General features: G+C 39.0%; 1 protein-coding gene across 1 annotated transcript in view; it reads left to right on the top strand.

Moving 5' to 3' along the window:
- The window catches only part of ITGAL (integrin subunit alpha L), a 1,030,513-nt gene that overhangs the window by 873,400 nt on the left and 137,373 nt on the right, over positions 1-19,740 (top strand). Inside the window, exon 21 of the mRNA XM_044086682.1 lies at positions 14,024-14,137. Within this exon, the coding sequence (XP_043942617.1) occupies positions 14,024-14,137 (114 nt within the window). The remainder of the gene's footprint in view (positions 1-14,023; positions 14,138-19,740) is intronic.

Genomic DNA, 19,740 nt, shown 5'->3' with positions numbered 1-19,740 from the left:
AGTTATTAATTGTTTGTGGATACATTTCTCCATAATTTTAGCAAGTGGAGAGTAGAGCTATAGGGCGATAGTTGGAGAACTCAGTAGAGTCACCACCTTTGTGAAGTGGGATGATGTGTGAGATTTTCCAAATGGATGGAATGGTGCCTTCTTTTATAGTTCGATTGATCAATATGGAGATTGGGAAGGCAATGGCTTTGGCTCCTATTTGGAGGTATTCTGCTGGTAGTTTATCAGCTGAGGGAGTAGTAGGTTTTAGTTTTTGAAGTAAGGAGGAGATATAGGAGGTGGGTATAGGTTCAAGGTGAAAAGGAGGGGGAATGGCGCTTGGGCTTGGCAGATTGGAGGTATCAGGGTTTAGTTGATTTGCTAGATTTAATATAGTAGTAGTAAAGAAAGTATTAAAGGCATTTGCTGTTTGTATTGGACAATCAGGTTTGGAGTCTAGTGGATGAGGTGTGGCAACTTTGCCTGGGGAAAGTAATGTGTTAATAGTAGACCAGAATTTTTGTGGCTGTTGAAGGGAAGTTTGCTGGAGTTGGATATAAAAGTTCTTTTTATCTTGTAGGATAGCTTTTTTTGTTAGGTTTCTTTGTTGTCTAAAGGTTTGGCGATCGATAGTGTCTTTTGTGGTACGCCATTTGGCCCAAAATTTATTTCTATTATGAATTAGTTTTTTAGTTGAATTTGAGAGCCAAGGTGCTGGTTTGTTTTTCATTCTTATGGAACGCATTGGGGCATGATGGTCTAGGATAGCTAGGAAAGAGTTATTGAAGTAATTAACTGCTTCATTAATAGGGAGTGACTTAAGGGGGGACCAATTACATTGTTTAAGTTCAGTTAGAAACAGTTCATTGTTAAAATGTTTTTTGCAACGGGCAGTTCTGACTGGAGTGGGGATACTTAAACTTGTTTTATGTCTAATGATGTATATTAGAGAGTGATCACTAAGGTCATCTGGGAGAGTTCCTGTTGAATAGTTTTGTGGCGGACCGTTAGTTAGTATCCAATCTAGGATGGTTTCTTTATTATTAAGTTTATTTGTTCTGGTTGGAGAGTTAATAAGTTGTGTGAAGCCATATAGGTTAATCAGGGTGGATGGGTTGGTGTTATTACATAAGTACCAGTCGATATTAAAGTCTCCTAGTAGAATTGTTTCTTGAGGGAGATTTGAGGAGAGCCAGTTTAGTAGGTCTTCTAATAGTGTGTGATTATTACCTGGGGGGAGATAGGTGCAGATTATGTTAACTGATTTGTGTGAGTTTAGTTGGAGTTTAGTAATAATTATTTCTAAGTTGTTGTCAAAGGGTAGTTTTTGATTTATTTTGTTGATTTGTAGTCCTTTTTTGTAGAGAATTGCTACCCCACCACCGTTTTTATTTTTGCGGTCTTGTCTAAAGATACAATAGCCTGGGGGAATAATTTCAGTGTCTTTTATTGTAGGTTTGAGCCATGTTTCGGTTAGGCAGAGGATGTCAAATTGCTGGACATCTAGAAGAGCATGAATTTGTGGTATTTTATTGCATATGCTGTGTATGTTTAGATGGGCTATAGAAAGTGATTTGGAGTGTTTGGTTGGTGGTAAAGGGATTATATTAGGTTTGTTACAGTTAGTGGGGGCTGGGTGATGGTTTGGTCCTGGGTTGGGGTGAATGTCACCATGTGTTAAGGAATGGATTCGTGTAAAGTTGTAGTACTGGAGAGGTTTACAATGATAGTTCCATAATTTTCTAATGTTTGGAATTGAGTATCTGATGTGAGTTAGGCGGTGATATTTGGCTTGATAGAACCTAGGCTTGTAGATGGCATTAAAAGAGCTTATTGATGAAGGTAGAGAAGTTGTTAGAGTTTGTTGGGAAGGGATAGTAAGAGTAGAGAAGAGGGGTTGTTCATAATACGTTAAGAGGTAAGTAGTGGTAAGAGTTGTTAGGAGTGAGAGTACTAGTAGCCATTGTAATCGGTTAGGCATGGTAGAAGAGTATAGTAGATATTAGAGGAGAAGGAGAAAAGAGAGGGTTTACTATATGTACGATAATATAGATAGTGGTGGAAGGAGACTTATACTTGAGGAGAGTAGAAGTATAGATATGGGGTGTGGCTGTTGTAGATTCTTTGATTGGCTGTTGATGAAAGGGGGTGGGAGTATGAGGGTATAAGTTAAGAGGTACTTGGGGCGGGTGGGAATTGGGGGCAGGGTAGGGGAGCGGAGTGCGCCCAAAGGGCGAATGGAGCGGGAAAACACAAAAGAGTATCTTGCCAAGGAAAACAATCTGTGGAGTGGAAGAAGGAGCAGGTAGGTCAGAGATGGAGTGCAAGTTTAGTTGTTAAAGTCAGCTAATGTGTATAGTTATGTTGCTAAACTAGAGTGTGGTATGGGAAAGATGCAAAGGGGGGGGTAAGAAGGAGCAGGTCAAGAATGAGTCTCTGTTTACGGGAGTAGCGAGTGAGGTTTAAAGGAGGTTAGAAGAGAGTCTATGAGGAGAAAATAGAGAGGTGTGGAAGCACCAGCTTGTAGCCAGCTATTTAGCTGCAATGACTGGTTCCTAAGCAAGGGGCTAAAAGAAGGAACAAGTAGTAATGTTAAAAGAAAGACGGGAATAGGAGCAGGTGAGAAGGTATAAGTAGAGATTCAGCAGTAGTAGAAGAAAGGGGAAAGGGGGTTATTGACTGCTGGCTGTTCTAGGGGGAAGCTAAACTAACCTATGAGAGTCATTTTGGTTAGCACAGACACACAAAATAGGACATACTTTCACTGTCTTTTTGGGTAGTTTTCTCAGGGAGCTGGAGGATATGACCTTCGTTGGAAAAATTTCAATGCTTCCAGGAGGAGTAGGCAGGTATATTGGTGCTTGAACGGACCAGATAAACAAGTTTCACTGTCTTTTTGGGTAGTTTTCTCAGGGAGCTGGAGGATATGACCTTCGTTGGAAAAATTTCAATGCTTCCAGGAGGGTAGTAGGCAGGTATATCGGTGCTTGAATGGACCAGATAAACAAGTTTCACTGTCTTTTTGCGTAGTTTTCTCAGGGAGCTGGAGGATATGACCTTCATTGGAAAAATTTCAATGCTTCCAGGAGGGTAGTAGGCAGGTATATCGGTGCTTGAATGGACCAGATAAACAAGTTTCACTGTCTTTTTGGGTAGTTTTCTCAGGGAGCTGGAGGATATGACCTTCGTTGGAAAAATTTCAATGCTTCCAGGAGGGTAGTAGGCAGGTATATCAGTGCTTGAATGGACCAGATAAACAAGTCTCAGGTTAGTTCAAACCTCCAAGTTAGGACGCTCAGCAGCCAGGTAGAGAGCGGGGAAAATTGTTTAAGGTCTGTTTGGAATTGTTCAGGGTTAAAATGTTTTTTGGTGCGAACTGTTCTAATAGTGATAGGGAAGGTTGGGTTAGTTTTATGTCTGATTATGTATGTTAGCAGGTGGTCACTAAGGCCATCTGGGAGGGTTCATATAGACGTTTTACACTGGAATTGGTTAAATTCTGACTTAAGAAAGTAATTGAAGAATGAATGACTGAGTGGTTGAATGATTAGTGGATTATTAATCACAAAACTTGTATGCAGCTGCCTCTAAGGCATTCATGTCATTCATTTTTTATGTTTCTGAGCCTTTACAAGCCTAGCCCATAGGATTACCCTGGCATCGTGCCACCCGACCTTAGTTCCCAGTGCCTCTGTCAAGTACAGCCACTGGAGTGATCCCCAGGGTGAATTTTCTATTTGCCATCCACTCATCGAGATTTCTCTTGAAGAGGGCCAGTGAGGTGCTCTGCTTGACATGTATGGGAAGTCTATTCCATAGCATGGGGAGTCTCTGGGTTATAAACTGTCCATGATATGTTATGAACATTGTTTTGTTATTGTTAATTTTAGGAAAAGAACTACCATAAGGGCAGGGTTTAATAACCCACTTCACAGATACATGACTTATTAACTGAGTTCATTATTTTAAATTGCTGCATGGAAGTTAGACATTGATGTTTTTCATGTTAACTAAATATAAAATAAATATCATACAGTAAAATCAGGACAGTAATTAAGGTTACATCTAAAGTGCACAATAAAATCTTCAACATTCATATATTGCATAACTAAATATTTAAATATAGTCTTTCAAATAATATAAATCAGTCTTTTAGATGCCAATGGCAGGAAAATAAATGTTGTTGTGTCTTTTGGCTTTTCCCGGTTAGGGGTCGCCACAGCGGAACTCCGGTCCGCTAATGATTGGCAGTTGATTTTTACATACCGAGTTGCCAGCTCTGACACACAACCTTCAACAAAGGTGCGCCCATTCACGCATGTCTCCACGCAGCAGATGCTCTAGCTGAGAATCGAACCGGACAGCGTCTTACTGTGAGGCGACAATGCTACCGCAGCACCACCACCGCAGTGACAATGGTAGGAAAATAAATTAATTAATATATTGCTGTGTAATTCTTAAGTTTGCAAACTTAACAAAAACTAAAGTTTTGTAAATTGCTGTAAATTTAAGTTAGTTGATAAAAACGTAAATGCATTTTCTCACCGTGTCTGACTTGCAGATGTAAAATGGGACGTCTGTTTGCATCTTTATAGTTCAGAATGAAACTGAGAATGAAGCTGATGGAGAAAATGTAATTAGTGAGGGGCCCGACTTCTGCAAGATGTTAGTGCAGGGGCCCAACTTCTGCAAGATGTTAGTGAGGGGCCTGACTTCTGCAAGATGTTAGTGAGGGGCCCGACTTCTGCAAGATGTTAGTGAGGGGCCCAACTTCTGCAAGATGTTAGTGCCCATATGCATTATAAAGCATGATATTGCAGAGGTCTGATTATAATTAATATTATGTCTTGGATAATGAGCAGCCTTTACATCACCACTCTGACTGGAGAATGAACGGTCTCCAGCACGGTGTTAATGAAGAGGTAACGCTGCTATATGGCAGCTTATTAAGCTGCCGTGAAGCTCAGACATTAAAAGAAACAAATGGACACCATTTTTATACTCATTAAGCAGCAATTTGCATAAAATTTTAAAAAGTACAGAAAAAAAGCATATTTTGTGTGTGTCTGCTTGAATGCGTGCATTCCTGTTCATGCATATATGCATTTGAGAAAGAAACAGAGTGGCAATGCTGACTTTAACAGGCAGGCCAGCAGCATGGATCTGTTAAACAATAAAAAATATGAAACTCTTAAGTCAGCATTATTGAATGACTTTAATCCATAGTGATTTACAGGTATTTATTTATTCTCTGAGGCATAGTGCAATGATATAAGACAAAACTAGCAAGGTAGGCTGTGTGTATGGTGTGATCACTTTCAACAACTTGTATTACCTTTCCAAAGAACTTAACCAGGTTAAGTAGACAAAATCTACGTTTTACAAAAATCTAGCCTGATGAGATTTTTAATTTCTTTATTAATCAAAATTGTTATAATATGCTTCATGACCTTACAAATGAGACTTGTAAGGCTGATGGCCTACAGTTTCTGGGCTTGTTCGTAGGGCCACCTTTACGGATTGGCATCGTCAGTGCTGTATGCCGTACATCTGGGACTGAGCTTGTAACCAGGTTATGGTTAAATAAGTTATGGACAGGTTCACCAGAGACTGTTTAGTGCTTGTTAGTAAACAGCCAGGTATGTTATCTGTTCCCATGGAGAAAGTGTTCTTAGCTGTTGATAGCACTTTCAATAGATATTCTTTGGTGATTATGGGGGATTTCACAGATATGAGTAATGTAGAGGATTTGCTAGTTATTTTATAAGGGAATGTGCACCAAATTTATATGCAAATATACGGGAAATGTCCACCAGGTTCAAGTATGCTTTGCCATTTAGTGTAAGTTCTGTACATTGTTGAATACTGTTTCATAGTTTTCTAACATAACCAAAGAAGGGTTTGTAATAGTTCTTGGCTTCAGACAGCAGCCCAAGTTCAAGGGCTACCTTAGTAGGTCTAATAGTGTTTTTCTAAATTCTTACTTAAATATCTAGTATTTTTTCTTGAGTTGGAAGTCCTTAGATCTATTGCATTCTCTAATGATTTTTCCTTTCATTGTAGATTTTTCAAGTCACTGGGTCACCAGAGTGGTTTGCTTTTAAATGTTCCGTTGTATTTATATCTAGATGGGACTACAAATTCTATGCATTTATTTATGTGAAAATAAAACTCCCTTATGAATCTGTCTGCTGAGATGATCTCTGGGATAATGTTGTTACAAGTAAATTTAGAGTTCATCACATACCTCTCAACCTGTTAGATCAAGAAAATGTGGACAAAGCCATAGATAAAAGTGGGACAAATGTCCAAAAACTGGGCAATTTTTAAATATTGCTATTACAGACTTAGAAAGTTGATGGAATAATGGGTTTTGCATTAGCATGAATTTTCTGAAGGGTATGAAGTCTAAAACTCAAATGTCTGTCATTTTTTTACTTAATATTTTAATGAGTTTCCACTAATTTGTCAGAAAACCACAATTTTATGAAAATCAGGCCAAAAATATGAGGCACAAATCTGGACATTCTGCAAAAATCTGTACAGTTGAGAGGTATGGTTCATCATATAATTTGAGGAGATTTCCGCTCTTGAAGTCTTGAATTTGGGTCTATATTACATGATCAAAGCTTTAGGTAGTCGAATACCTAAAGCTCAATCACTAAATGTCAAACACCCAAAACCCTGAATGGCAGTTTCCACACAGGGAAACAATTAGTTTGGCCATTACACAGAATTTGCCCTTTCTACAATGTGGAGCAATCTTGGAGTTGGAATATTTAGTTCAGGGGTGTGTGGGGGACACAGCCCCCCACATCAGGGGGTGGGGGGATGAAGCTCCCCACTTGATTTGCATTTAATGGGGGGGTTTAGTTGGGACAACAGCATTGTTTCCCTGTGTGGAAACTGCCATTCACGGTTTTGGGACTTCGACTTTTAGTGATCGAGCTTTAGTAATTCGATTAACTAAATGTTCAATCATAATATAGACCCTTGAATTCCAATATGTATGTTTCAGGCAAGGCAGCTCTTTTGAGGGAAAAGGTTACTAGCTTGTGATCTGGCTTAATCCAAGAGGTACTAATGGAGGTGTGTGGGATGAAGCTACATTTGCAAGTACCACATCAAGAATAAGTTGTCCTCTGGTTGGGCTAGTAACAATCTAGTGCATTCAGTTTTTATTTATTAGGTCTAAAAACTTCTGTGCATATCCTATGTTGGGCATGTGGGTACTCCAGTCAATATATGTGTACTTAAAATCTCCCAGAGTGATGGAGCTCTTACTTATAGCAGTTCATCCATGATACTTAGAAACCTGATATGATCTTCCAGGGTCATGGATAAAGTGAGAGCTGAGTTTGTTTAGCGTGGTTTGGAGTTTGATAAGTTCCATCTGTGGGTCTCTGGAAGTCTGTCTGGAAGTGACATGGTCTCTGACAAATACGTTCACACCACCACAGTTGCCATTGGGTCTGAAGGCATGGTAGGTGCTAAACCCAGTTATGGAGGGAGTGCTTTCGATGAATTTAAACCATGCTTTAGTGAATTGATATATATGGATGCCTTCCAAATGCAGGAGAGCCTCAAGGTCAGGCAGCTTGTGTCTCTGACTTTTGGCCCTCAGCAGGGCCACCTACATTTGATCTTGTTTTTGGCCCTCAGCAGGGCCACCTACATTTGATCTTGCTTTTGGCCCTCAGCAGGGCCACCTACATTTGATCTTGCTTTTGGCCCTCAGCAGGGCCACCTACATTTGATCTTGTTTTTGGCCCTCAGCAGGGCCACCTACATTTGATCTTGTTTTTGTAGTTTGGCCCTCAGCAGGGCCACCTACATTTGATCTTGTTTTTGTTAATTATATGCTCGCAAGACTGGAATGTTCATTAATTGAACTTTACCTAAAAAAGACACTATGGGGTAGCAAGGGCTTCGGCCAATATGTGGAAGCCCTTGAAAGAGAGGTGCATGCCATCCTTTGTAAAGTATGTAGGACTGTCAAATATTTTGTTCAATGCTGACACATACTGGATACATCTAGAATTATGCCAATTGTTTATCCAACTGTTGAAGCCAATCATAATTGCTTTGTACCTAGGCATCATTCCTGAAGAAGGAAGGATTCCACTCAGTATCAGAGTCTTGGCTGCATTTGTGACATGCATTATCCTCAGGGTTTTTACCCCAAGTCATCCACCCCACATGTGCAACTACCATGTCCAAGTCATATTTATCTGCTGCTAGGGTCCTAAGAGCCTTTGAGACATCTGAAATCCTGGCACCTGAAATACAACTTACTGTCATCCTGTCTTTGTGCAACCTAGCACATGGGGAATCTGTGCATCTCATATGGAGTCGGTAATCACTAAAACAGCACTTTTGTTCATGGCGCGGCATCATGCTGACCCTTTATGTTAAAGAAGAGACCTTATTTGAGACACTGTGTGGCAGCAAGGGCTTCAGCCAACATGTGGACATATTGAGTTTCGCTGAGACTTGATACTTACTGGTCACAGCTGAAACTCTTTATTTATTTAATTAATTATATATTTTTAATTTATCATTTATTGACCAGGTTAGTCCACTAGGTAGTGGCCTTTTTTCAGACAGATCCAGTGTGATATTTATAGTAGTAGGTGAAATTTGGCCAGGGAATACTCCCTACTCTTTTTAATAGGTGCTGTGCAATCTTTTACATCCACTCAAGCTCCCACAAGAATGGGACCTCAGCTTAACCTCCCACTCAAAGGATAATGCACTCAGGAGTATATCACCCACCTTATACTGCAATGCAACCTGGTGTGGGAATAGAACACACAGCCTTCTGCATCAAAGGCAAGTGTGCTACCTCTTGCACTACTGACACCACTAAACTGATACACTCTAGTAAGTTTATATGATTCAAAAGAAACATGTCCAAAAAAACAGTTTTCTCCTGTATGCATTTGAAATGTATGTAACTGTTTTTTGGAGCTTTTCTCCTCGGGTCTCCTCTGAAAAAAGGTCTATACCCAGTCTGACTAACCTGGTTAACAAATGTCAAATAAATAAATAAAATAAATATTGTATGCTATAATAACTGTGTTGGAAGATGACATTAGGTATTTTTAAACAGTATTTATATACTTTTATATCAAGTATGAGAACTGTGATTTTAAAATATTTTGCTTACTTTTAAGTCTAAAATAAAACAATTTTGATGTAGGTGTTATAAAAGGTGCATATATTCAATCTCTGAGGAAAATGATTGCCATGTAAATAAATTCAGTAAAATATGAGTGTAAGATTAGGTGGGATAATTGAAGTCCTAATTTAATTTGTCTTTAACCCATGCTTTCTATGCTATTTTAGGATATGCTCGTCTGGGTGTGATCTTTTCGAATTTACATTTTTATAAAAATGAGTTGTCAGGATTTATTAATAACGTATGTAAATTGAAAATGATTTTGGCATATTCCTGTTACAGAATGTTTATTCATTTTGTTAAGAATATGTTCTTGAATTTAGACTTTATTATATTTTTTTTTATTTTCACTAATGCATATCTCTCAATTAAGTTTCAAAATTTACTAAGAACGGCTAGTTCAGTTTTAAAAAAATTAAAGCTTGCAATTCCAAGTATCATGTTATGTAATCTTTTTTTATTTCAATGTATTTGAAATACTCTGGGTTTTGTAACTTTAGGTCATACCCTATATATTTTTAAAGGGACGGGGGGAATTAAACTGTTTAAAGTATTTAGGGGCTACATTCTAGTTTGATGCTAACTGGAGTAGCATATTTGTGAATGACATGCAATGCACATCTTTAATTCTGCAGTCTGTAACACCATTTTAACGATATTCATCTTGGGTTGTGTCACTATAATACACGGAGAAAGAAATAATGGGAATTATTGTCTGACACCATTTGTTTGTCTACAATAAAATGATGTAAAACACATCATCTGCAGGATGCCTGTTGGAGAGATCTCATATTCATAGCTCCAGAGTCTTGGGTTTAGTTGTGACCTCTGGTCATTGTGTGCTGTGTGTCTGCATGGGTTTCCTCTTTCCTCCAGCCTCCCAAGTCTTCCAGAAACATTCTGTTTAATTGGTTAAATTTCCCATGTTTGTGTCGCGTTTATTCTCCCCCTTTTGTGTCCCAGATCGTGGCTGAAGAGGGCTCAAGACTGGCTGGTTCACTTACCTGGTCAACAAATAAGTTAAATATAAAATTGTTAGATATAATGACAGCTAAAATTACCATACTGCCATTCTAATATAATGATAATTTAATTTTTTTATAAAATTTGGACGTTGTGAATGTATTTATGTTCCTTTTTATTAATTTGAACACAATGGCTACATGTGTTTTACATAATGACAATGCTGAATCTACATTTCTTCCGTGACTTTTGAAATCGTTCTCTAGTTTGAATAATTTTCTGCAGTAAAGCCAAAACAAGTTCTATTCATAGCTAGATGTAGGCTTGTACTGCGACGATAACTGTTTTGTTCCAAAATATGGGAGACATTTAGAAAGGTAACAGTCATCACGTGCATTTTTAGAAGAATGGGACTTGGTAAGAAATGTGTCACATGACCTAATGTAAAGAAGATTCCGCATCCTACCACAACTGTCCCAGCCCTGCCAGCTGTAAGCTAGCATGACAGAGTCTTCGACTTGAGACTGCAGCTTTAAGAATGGAAAATCACCTCCTGCACAGACAACTGGCTAATACTGGTTACTTTTCCACTCTTTGAAGAAGAGAAAGAGATTTATATGGTCGAGTGTGATCAGGCTCAAACAAAAGGCTTTATTATTGCTTTAAAAAAGAAGAAAATGTTTGTGCACAAACATTTTCAAATCCTTTTTATTGCAAAATAGAAAAACAGAGAAGGCAAATGTTATGAGAACAAAAACTGCTGCATTTGCATACCCACTATAGAAAAAAAAAATAAAAAACACAAAAAAGCAGAAGGAAAAACAAGCATTGTGGTTACAAATATAACCTTTTCAGTGATTACTAAGTTATGAGAAATTAATTAGAAAGCAAGCCTAAGAAAGTAATTTCTCATGTCTTATGCACCATGAGAAAAATTAATAGAATAATAACTGGTGCAAATGTGATGTTTATTTTAATAACACAGAGATACCTTACTAAAAGGATACAAGGCCTAGGCAACATGTCCTACATGGACACACTCAAAGGCCTGTCACTGTAGTCTGTATCCTACAGACTGCCAAGAGGTGACCTGTGTCTGTCATACACGGCATCCTCCGATGCATTACTGATGGATTTACTGCACATCAGTAAGTCAAATGGCATCAGAAATACTCAGTACAAGTACAATCAGGTGATCATGATTTTAGGCCCAGGTGTCAGAGAACCAGCCAGGGAGGATGACAAGCCAATGGCCATCTAACATATTTGGGGAGGGGTCTGATGACATCACAATGGTCAGCCATACTTTTTCCTGTGTCTACTTTCTGGCCAGAGGTCATTTGTTAAGATCTTTAGTAAGACTATGTTAGCACAGAGGATTAAGGTGCTCAGCTGTTAATCAGCTGCTTCATGTAGTCGTGGCTGTTAATCAGCTGCTTCATGTAGCCGTGGCTGTTAATCAGCTGCTTCATGTAGCCATGGCTGTTAATCAGCTGCTTCATGTAGTCGTGGCTGTTAATCAGCTGCTTCATGTAGCCGTGGCTGTTAATCAGCTGCTTCATGTAGTCGTGGCTGTTAATCAACTGCTTCATGTAGTCGTGGCTGTTAATCAGCTGCTTCATGTAGCCGTGGCTGTTAATCAGCTGCTTCATGTAGTCGTGGCTGTTAATCAGCTGCTTCATGTAGTCGTGGCTGTTAATCAGCTGCTTCATGTAGCTGTGGCTGTTAATCAGCTGCTTCATGTAGTCGTGGCACAATATTTGATTCTTTTCCCCTCCATTTACCTTCTGGATGACTCAGTGAAAGTCATTTTAACCAGATGTCACTTCTAGATCATCCCTGAAAAGGGGCACTTATGAGCTCACATGGTTAAGCAATGTTGAAAAAAAATGATTGTAAATGATTGCTCAGCTAAGTGAGAACTGCGTGTAGCTCTGCTGGAAGTCTGCAGCTTGTATATGTTGGATGTTTTGGAATAAATGCCACTTTGATTTAGAAGTAAAAAGTAACTGTGAAGATACCACCTTTGAAAATATACAATGAGTAGAAAGTGTTGCTCTGAGGGGTACAAGATAAATTTGAATTTTATTAAATACAGATAAATGAATATTCCATTTGTTTTCCTTCTTATTCTAAAGAAAATGATGTTCTGTCGATGATGAGCTCACATCCTGACATAACTAGAGGTGTAACAGGTAAATGTTCAGGCGTAATACCTTTTTAAAACAAGTTTCTTTACTCATTGCTTAACTCAGCCAACACCCTGTACTTGCCATGTACCTCTGCCCACCAAGACCCCTGACAGCCTTCATATCACCACTGTCCACTGGAGTAATGAAGCCTACAGATTATAGCCACTGAGGGTCACAAGAAGCCCCAGACTAAGGCTGGACGATTAATCCAGAGATCATTTTGACAGTATAATGGTCATACAAGAAAGTAGTAAATGATAAATTATGAGCTAAAGAAAGCTGTAGGTAGTAATTCCAGAGCAAAGACTACATTATAAGGATAAAATGTATAGATAAATAGAAGGTGAAATGGAAACAGTATGAAAAGAAATCACAGTATGATCAAAACATTCTGTCAACACACCTTAGAGAGCATCTGAGATCTAGGCATTAATGTTTTTTCTTTTAAAGATATATGAGTTAGGAGTGTGTTAGATGTCTGAACATAAACCCATACCACCTGACTCATATGCAGATGTACTGGTAGAAGCCCAATGGGGTTCAACAATTTTATGAAAGGATGGATAGAATATGCCATCACAAACTTCACTAGGGGGTGAATCCCAGGCAAATGGAATATTATTTGGCGCTATCCTCTTAAAAATGCAGCCACTTTGCTACATTCATCTAAATCACTTTGTTTGCAGACAGTTCATTGGCTAGGAATGATTATTATATGTGTCATGATTTCAACTGATCAAAAGGAAAGCTAAACTATGATTGGTCAATAGACTTGATTCAGGTTTAGCATTAGGAAGTGTATTTGAGGCTACTCTGGCTTTGCTTATTTCAGTTAATTAAAACACCTTTAAAATGAGGTGAAGTTGTTCAACATACATTACAGGCAGAATCTTTTAATATGTGGATAGGTTTGAATAATTTAATATAGCCTGCATGTTTGTGAACAGGGTGGTATTGTTTAATGAGATTTAGATCTTACATTGAAAAGTTGTTTCATTGACATAAAACAGTACAGCTGTTCAAACTGTGGTGGCGTTTCCTGAGCAAGTTCGCTCTACAGTGAGAACTGAAGAATATGTCCTTTCTACATTATAGTGCACTCACCGAGTTGTTATATGTATTTAGCAGGGGCTGCAAGGGCTTGTAGACTAAAAAAAAGATGTTTTCTTTTTGTTATTGTTGTTGTTGTTTTATCAATGTTTTGAGAATCAACATTTTTTGTTTGATCAATTGTGGTTCAGTGTTATGTCATAAATCTTCTTTAATATACCCTATGCATGGTATTTGACAAGTTTTGATCGGGGTAGAATTCTTTAATGCTTCTTGTAAATGGAATGAAAATGTTTAATAAACCTTGCAGGAGAGGTGGATGCATGGAATAACTGTGACGGCAGTATCGCCTAGATAACAAGGAACTGTCATAAATTATACAATCTTCCTTTTTTATTTTTAACTTATTTTAGTATCATATGTATAATAACATCCATGATGGGTTTCTATTGGTAACAGCACCTGTCCACATAGAAGAAACAAACTAACTATACTTATTTCTAAACACATGAAGACAGATAAGAGAATATTTACACTTACTAAATAAAAAATGTGAACCACATTACATGAAAATAGTTGCTGTTGAAAACATATGATACATCTCAACTCTGTTGTAATTATAAACATTTGCCACATTTAATTTTGCCAGTTCACAAAGCAAAGACCCAGTATCACACTTGCTGATGCCAATACTCTGGGCTTCCAAACTTCCAGAAACATCACCTTCAGATTTACCAATACCATCTTCAAGGCAAATGCAACCGTGAGTATATAGGTCTTAAGTTGTGCACAAATCTGTTTTGAACTGCACATAAGGACTTGTCTGTATTGCTATAACTGTGTTAGTGATGTAACCATAAAAAGGGCATTTTAACAGTAGAGTAAATCCACAGAAATAATATGATAGGCTAGAGTAACATTTCATGCCTATGTCATTGGCTGGAATGAGACTCTGCCTCAATGTGATAGGCTGGAATAAGATTCCAAAGCCACATAATGTAGAAGTGTAGGAACAGGTAAGTTAATCTCTTTACTGTCAGCATGGTTGTACAACTAGAGTTTAGTAAAAATCCTACTGACAGATTCAAAATTTTCCATCAGTTTTTACTTGTCTGCCTTTGCTTTCTGTTTCAGAACACAGACATTGTACATTTAAGATGAGTACAGAAATTTGTCTGTAGCTTTTGAATTTATGTAATCAGCTTTAAGGTTCTGCATTTTCTGGGTCCTCTAAAAGAAGTCAGGCGATGAATTTTCCTGCTTCGTCATTTTTTTCAAGGAAGTGTACAAGAACATTACGAGAAAGCCTTAAACAGATTCTTTTCTTTCTATGTCTTTTGATTTGTACACTGCGTTATGAAATAAGTAGTACCGGAAGTGAGAGCACGAGGCAAATCATGTCTTTTTTACAATCTTACAAATTCTACACAGCAATATTAAGTAATCGCAGAAGCTAGAGTGTGGGCTGATGTAGTGTCACTGCAAGTCTGCACATTACAATGGAGCACACGGCTCTCAACTGTCCAGATTTTTACTTCTTATTTTTGGTCTGTCCCTCAAAAAAAGTATGTTTTTTCTGGCAGACCACTGAGGACCGAAGTCACTAAATAATAACTATTATAATAACTAATATGATGCCCACAGTGTTAATAAAACAGCAGTCACAGCAGAAGAAGGGCCCCATAACTAACAGCACTGTGAAAATCTATGGGAGTAAGGCAATGCTGTGTTTGGAGTGCAGCTTACACAGTGCAATCAAGATTGTAGCAGGTAGATTTATTCCATGCAGGAAACCAGACATTATGGGTAGCAGACTAGTAACACCATACACTGCCGACCAAAGAATTTCATATTTGTAACAGCGATTGCAGTGGGGGATGTAGCAGCTAGTAAAGTCCATTATGGTGGCCGTTATTTATGCTGCTTCCTTGTGATCACACATCGGAGGTGGTAACCAGACTGTTTGGTAGGAGTTTGTGGTGAAAGCAAAATGACAGTAATAAACTGTGACTCTTGTGACTTGGAGAGGGCTGGGGACAGAGTCATCATTATTTTTTTAACATTCTTCACAACTTAACTTCAGAGGTGTGCATAGAAAGCTGTGATAGCTTATGTGGTGGCTTTGGACACTGTAGCCATTGTTTCCTTAATATGTTTTACAATCAGACCTCAGAGGTGTGCACAGAATGCTGATATGACTTGTATGAGTGCAAAGTGTTGTCTAGGAGCAAACAATGAGTTTGAATAAATTACTGTGATCATTATTGCTTTACTTTTAGCACAATTAAAAATCAAATGTGTAAACAGGTGGATATTTTGGGGCAGGTGTAAGAAAGCATGTTGTGTATATATGTCTGATGGCAAAAATTACAATATACCACTGTGGCCATTTATTTCACTTTCATCCAAGTGAAAATCAAAGGGGTATACAGAAGGTGGCTGCCTCTTAGAGACAGGGGGTGAGGAGGCATGCTGTTAATATTTATGGTACCAATCACTTGAAATATATGACTGTAGTCACTTACTCTTTCACTTTTATGCAGTCTAACAACAGAGAGGCACACAGAATGTAAAAATCTTTTTTGGGAGGGGTTGGGAGGCAGGCACTTTTTCCCAGATAGGATTTATGTGTCCTTGCAAGCAATTGCTTTCTTAGTTTATTTGGATCTACTGCTTTGTCAGCTTTCAATATCAAGCCATGGATGCAACTGATTTCTTCCCTGAAGGAAAACAAATAGGACTCTAGAAAAAGCTGTAAAGTGTACCCCATCACATGTGGAACTCCATGGCTTATGGGGACAGAGCCCAGCTTAATGCTTTCATCCATAGTTATTACAGTGCAGTCTTGGCCATTTATGCTGCATTGAAAGGATGGAGGAGAGGTAAGCCAAGTGTGAAAAAACAAGGAAAAGTAATCCATTTGGATGGCGTAAGGAACAGAAAATGAGAGAAAGGAAGGGGGGCACTGGGAACGGTGTGGGGTGACGTGGTGTGCAGTGGGGGTTACCAATCCTTCTCACAGGGCTTCATTTCACCTAAGGCCAGCCCTGGCATTAGCATTACATATGCTATATTGTATCCCACCAGGCTTGTTAGGGTGGGGGCAGTCATTACTCAGCTGATACTTTTACTAACATTTGTGCATTTATGCTACACACTTACTGATATATGACTGAGTGCGTGGGTGTGTGTTTGTATAGTGTGCTGGTAGGTATTATGATTGCTACACATTTACTGACATTTTGTGTGTGTGTGTGTGTGTGTGTGTGTGTGTGTGTGTGTGTGTGTGTGTGTGTGTGTGTGTGTGTGTGTGTGTGTGTGTGTCTGTATATACTACTCTAGTATTTTATCTGATTGCTACACACTAACGGACATATACATGTGTGTGTCTATACTACACTAGTATTTAATCTGATTGCTGCACACTTACTGACATATATGTGTGTGTATACTATATTAACATGTAATATGACTGCTGCATATTTACTACTGTTTGTGAGTGTGCTATGTTGTTATTTATTATGAAGGCTATGCCTACATATTTGTTAACATTTACATGTGTAAGTTATTCTGGTATTTAATATGACTGCTACACATTTACTAATGTTTGTATGAGCTTACTATGTTAGTATTTAATATTATTCCTACACATTTGCTAACATCTATTTGTATGCTGTGCTAGAATTTAAAATGTTTGTCACATATTTACTAACTTTATATGTATATCCTATGCTGGTGATAAATATGACCGCTACACATTTACTGAAGTTTGTGTTTATGCTGCACTGGTATTTAATATGACTGGTACATAGTTTTTGTATGGTCTATATTATAACAGTGAATGCTTAACATAGCGAGCACTGTATAATCGACCCAAAAAAACAACACAAAATTCTGAACAAACGGAACAGTGATTTTTTTTTTCCCAGGGAAAAAAATCACTGGTCCACAAAAAAAAAAAAAAAAAAAAAAACCTAAACACAAAATAAAGTGGGGGAGGGGTGCCCCCCACACTCCCCCTACTTAAATATACCAACTCCGAGATCGCACCACAGTGGAGGAAATGTCAAAGTCCCAAAAACGGCCCAGTGATTTTTTTCCCTGGGAAAAAAGTCGCTGTTCTGTGTCTTCGGGATTGTGCCGTGTCGACAGTTAGCTATTGATTAAACAGCTTTCGCTATATTAAGCATTCGCTTACTTAATAGGGAACCTTTTTGTATATGACCACTACACATTTATTAAAGTTTCTGCTTACGCTGTGCTGGTATTTAATATGACTGGTACATAGTTTTTGTATATGACCACTACCCATTTACTAACATTTCTGTTTATGCTGCGCTGGTATTTAATATGACTGGTACATAGTTTTTCTATATGACCACTAGACATTTACTAAAGTTTGTGCTTACGCTGCACTGATATTTTGTTCTTACCAACACTAGAGGTAGCCACATCCTTGACCTGATCATTACTAATATGGTCGACTGTTGCTCTACACCGATAGTCAGCTCCTCCCTGGTTAGATCTGACCACAAACTAATCACCTTGGAAATCTACATACCTCCCACCCCCTGCAAAGGTAACTATCATGAAAAACTTCTCCAAAGCTAACTTTGGGCTCCTAAAAACAGAGGTGGCAAACTTCACAGCACCCATGCAAATGGAGAATAGTTGCATGACCACCAAACCATACATGAATGCACTGCACGAACATGTACACAAATGCATGGATCTTGGCATACCCAATTGAACCAGGATGCTCTCCTCCAAAAAAAGGAAGCCAATCTGGTGGTCCCCTGCCATAAACAAACTCCTCAACAGAAGGAGGAAACTGATGTGAAATAAGGTGAAGTCCCAAGACTGGACAAATTCCCTTATCAACCTCAACAAAAAGTTGAGATCCCTCATCAAATCCTCTAAAGCTAGCTTGCAGCAGATAGTAAAGACAACCACAGGGCCTTATATAGTTATGTAAAGAATCTCCATGGCAATACCCAGATTTGCTCTGAGCTACTCCACAATGGTACCTCCTATAGCAAGCCAACAGATATTGCCAACTTTACCCCCCCCCCCCCCCCCCCCAAGGACAAATCACAATACCAGCATACTGCCAGGCACCCACCATTACTGCAGCACAGGTTAAAGCTGCATTGTCCAAGGCCAAGAATCTAGCTTCTATGGGACCTGACAATATCCCTGGCTATGTTCTACATGAACTACAGAGTGAACTGGCACCTCACCTGTGTGCCCTGTTCAGAGACAGCCTCACCTCAGGCTTTGTCCCTACTGAATGGCACACTGATACAGTCATCCCTCTCCACAATGGAGGAGCGACTACAGACCCTGAGAACTATTGCTCCATTAGCCTGATGAGTCTGATATGCAAAGCTATGGAATGTATCATCATGGACCTAATAAACAAGGATATAGGGAATCTCCAAACTCTGGATCCCACACAGTTTGGTTTTGTAGATCATGCCTGCTGAACCTGGTCAACTTCTTTGAGTCAGTCACCGAAGCTGTGGATGAAGGCAAGGTGGTTCATACAGCCTACCTTGATCTGGCCAAGGCCTTTGATACCATTCCTCACTCAGGAATCATAGAAAAACTCACTAAGCTAGGCATCAACCCCTATATCACTAGGTGGGGTGCAAACTGGCTCACAGATAGAACCCACAGTGTGAAAGTAGCTGACTCCAAGTCAGACTGCTGACCAGTCACAAGTGGAGTCCCACAGGAATTGGTCCTGGGTCCTCTCCTGTTTGGTATCTACTTCTCAGAAGTCCAGGCCAACACGAAGGAACTCTGGCTGACAAACTTCGCAGATGATTGCAAGTTGGGAGCCATTATTAACTCCCCAGGGGATGTTGACATTCTACTGAAAGTCCTCACTGAGCCCAGTGACTGGTGTCAGAACCATGGCCTTAAGCTCAATGCCAAAAAATGTGTCGTCATCCCCTTGGGAAAATCCCAGTTCCCATGAATTACCACATCGATGGTAGTCCACTGAACACAGAAGGTGTTACAAGAGATCTGGGAACACAGGTTGACAGCAACCTCTCTTTTGACCACCACATTGCCACTGTGGTCAGAAAGTCCTTTTATGTGGCATATCTAATTACTGAGGATTTTGCATCCAGGAAGAAAGAGGTCATTATCTCCCTTTACTCTTCCCTCATTAGGTCAATCACTGAGTACAATGCCCCATTTGGTATGTACCTCACTAGACACCTGCAACAACTGGAGAGGCTGCAAAAGAACCTCACAAAGAGGATCCTAGGCTTTAAACACTTGTCCTATATGGATAGACTCAAAAAACTCCAACAATTCTCTGTCTCATATCGCCTACTTAGAGGAGATTTCTGC

The sequence above is a fragment of the Protopterus annectens genome, chromosome 10.part0, assembly GCF_019279795.1.
Source record: "Protopterus annectens isolate FY-2018-M chromosome 10.part0, PAN1.0, whole genome shotgun sequence".
NCBI lineage: Eukaryota > Metazoa > Chordata > Ceratodontiformes > Protopteridae > Protopterus > Protopterus annectens.
Note: the sequence above shows the minus strand (reverse complement) of the source record. Positions and strands in the feature narration are given on the sequence as shown.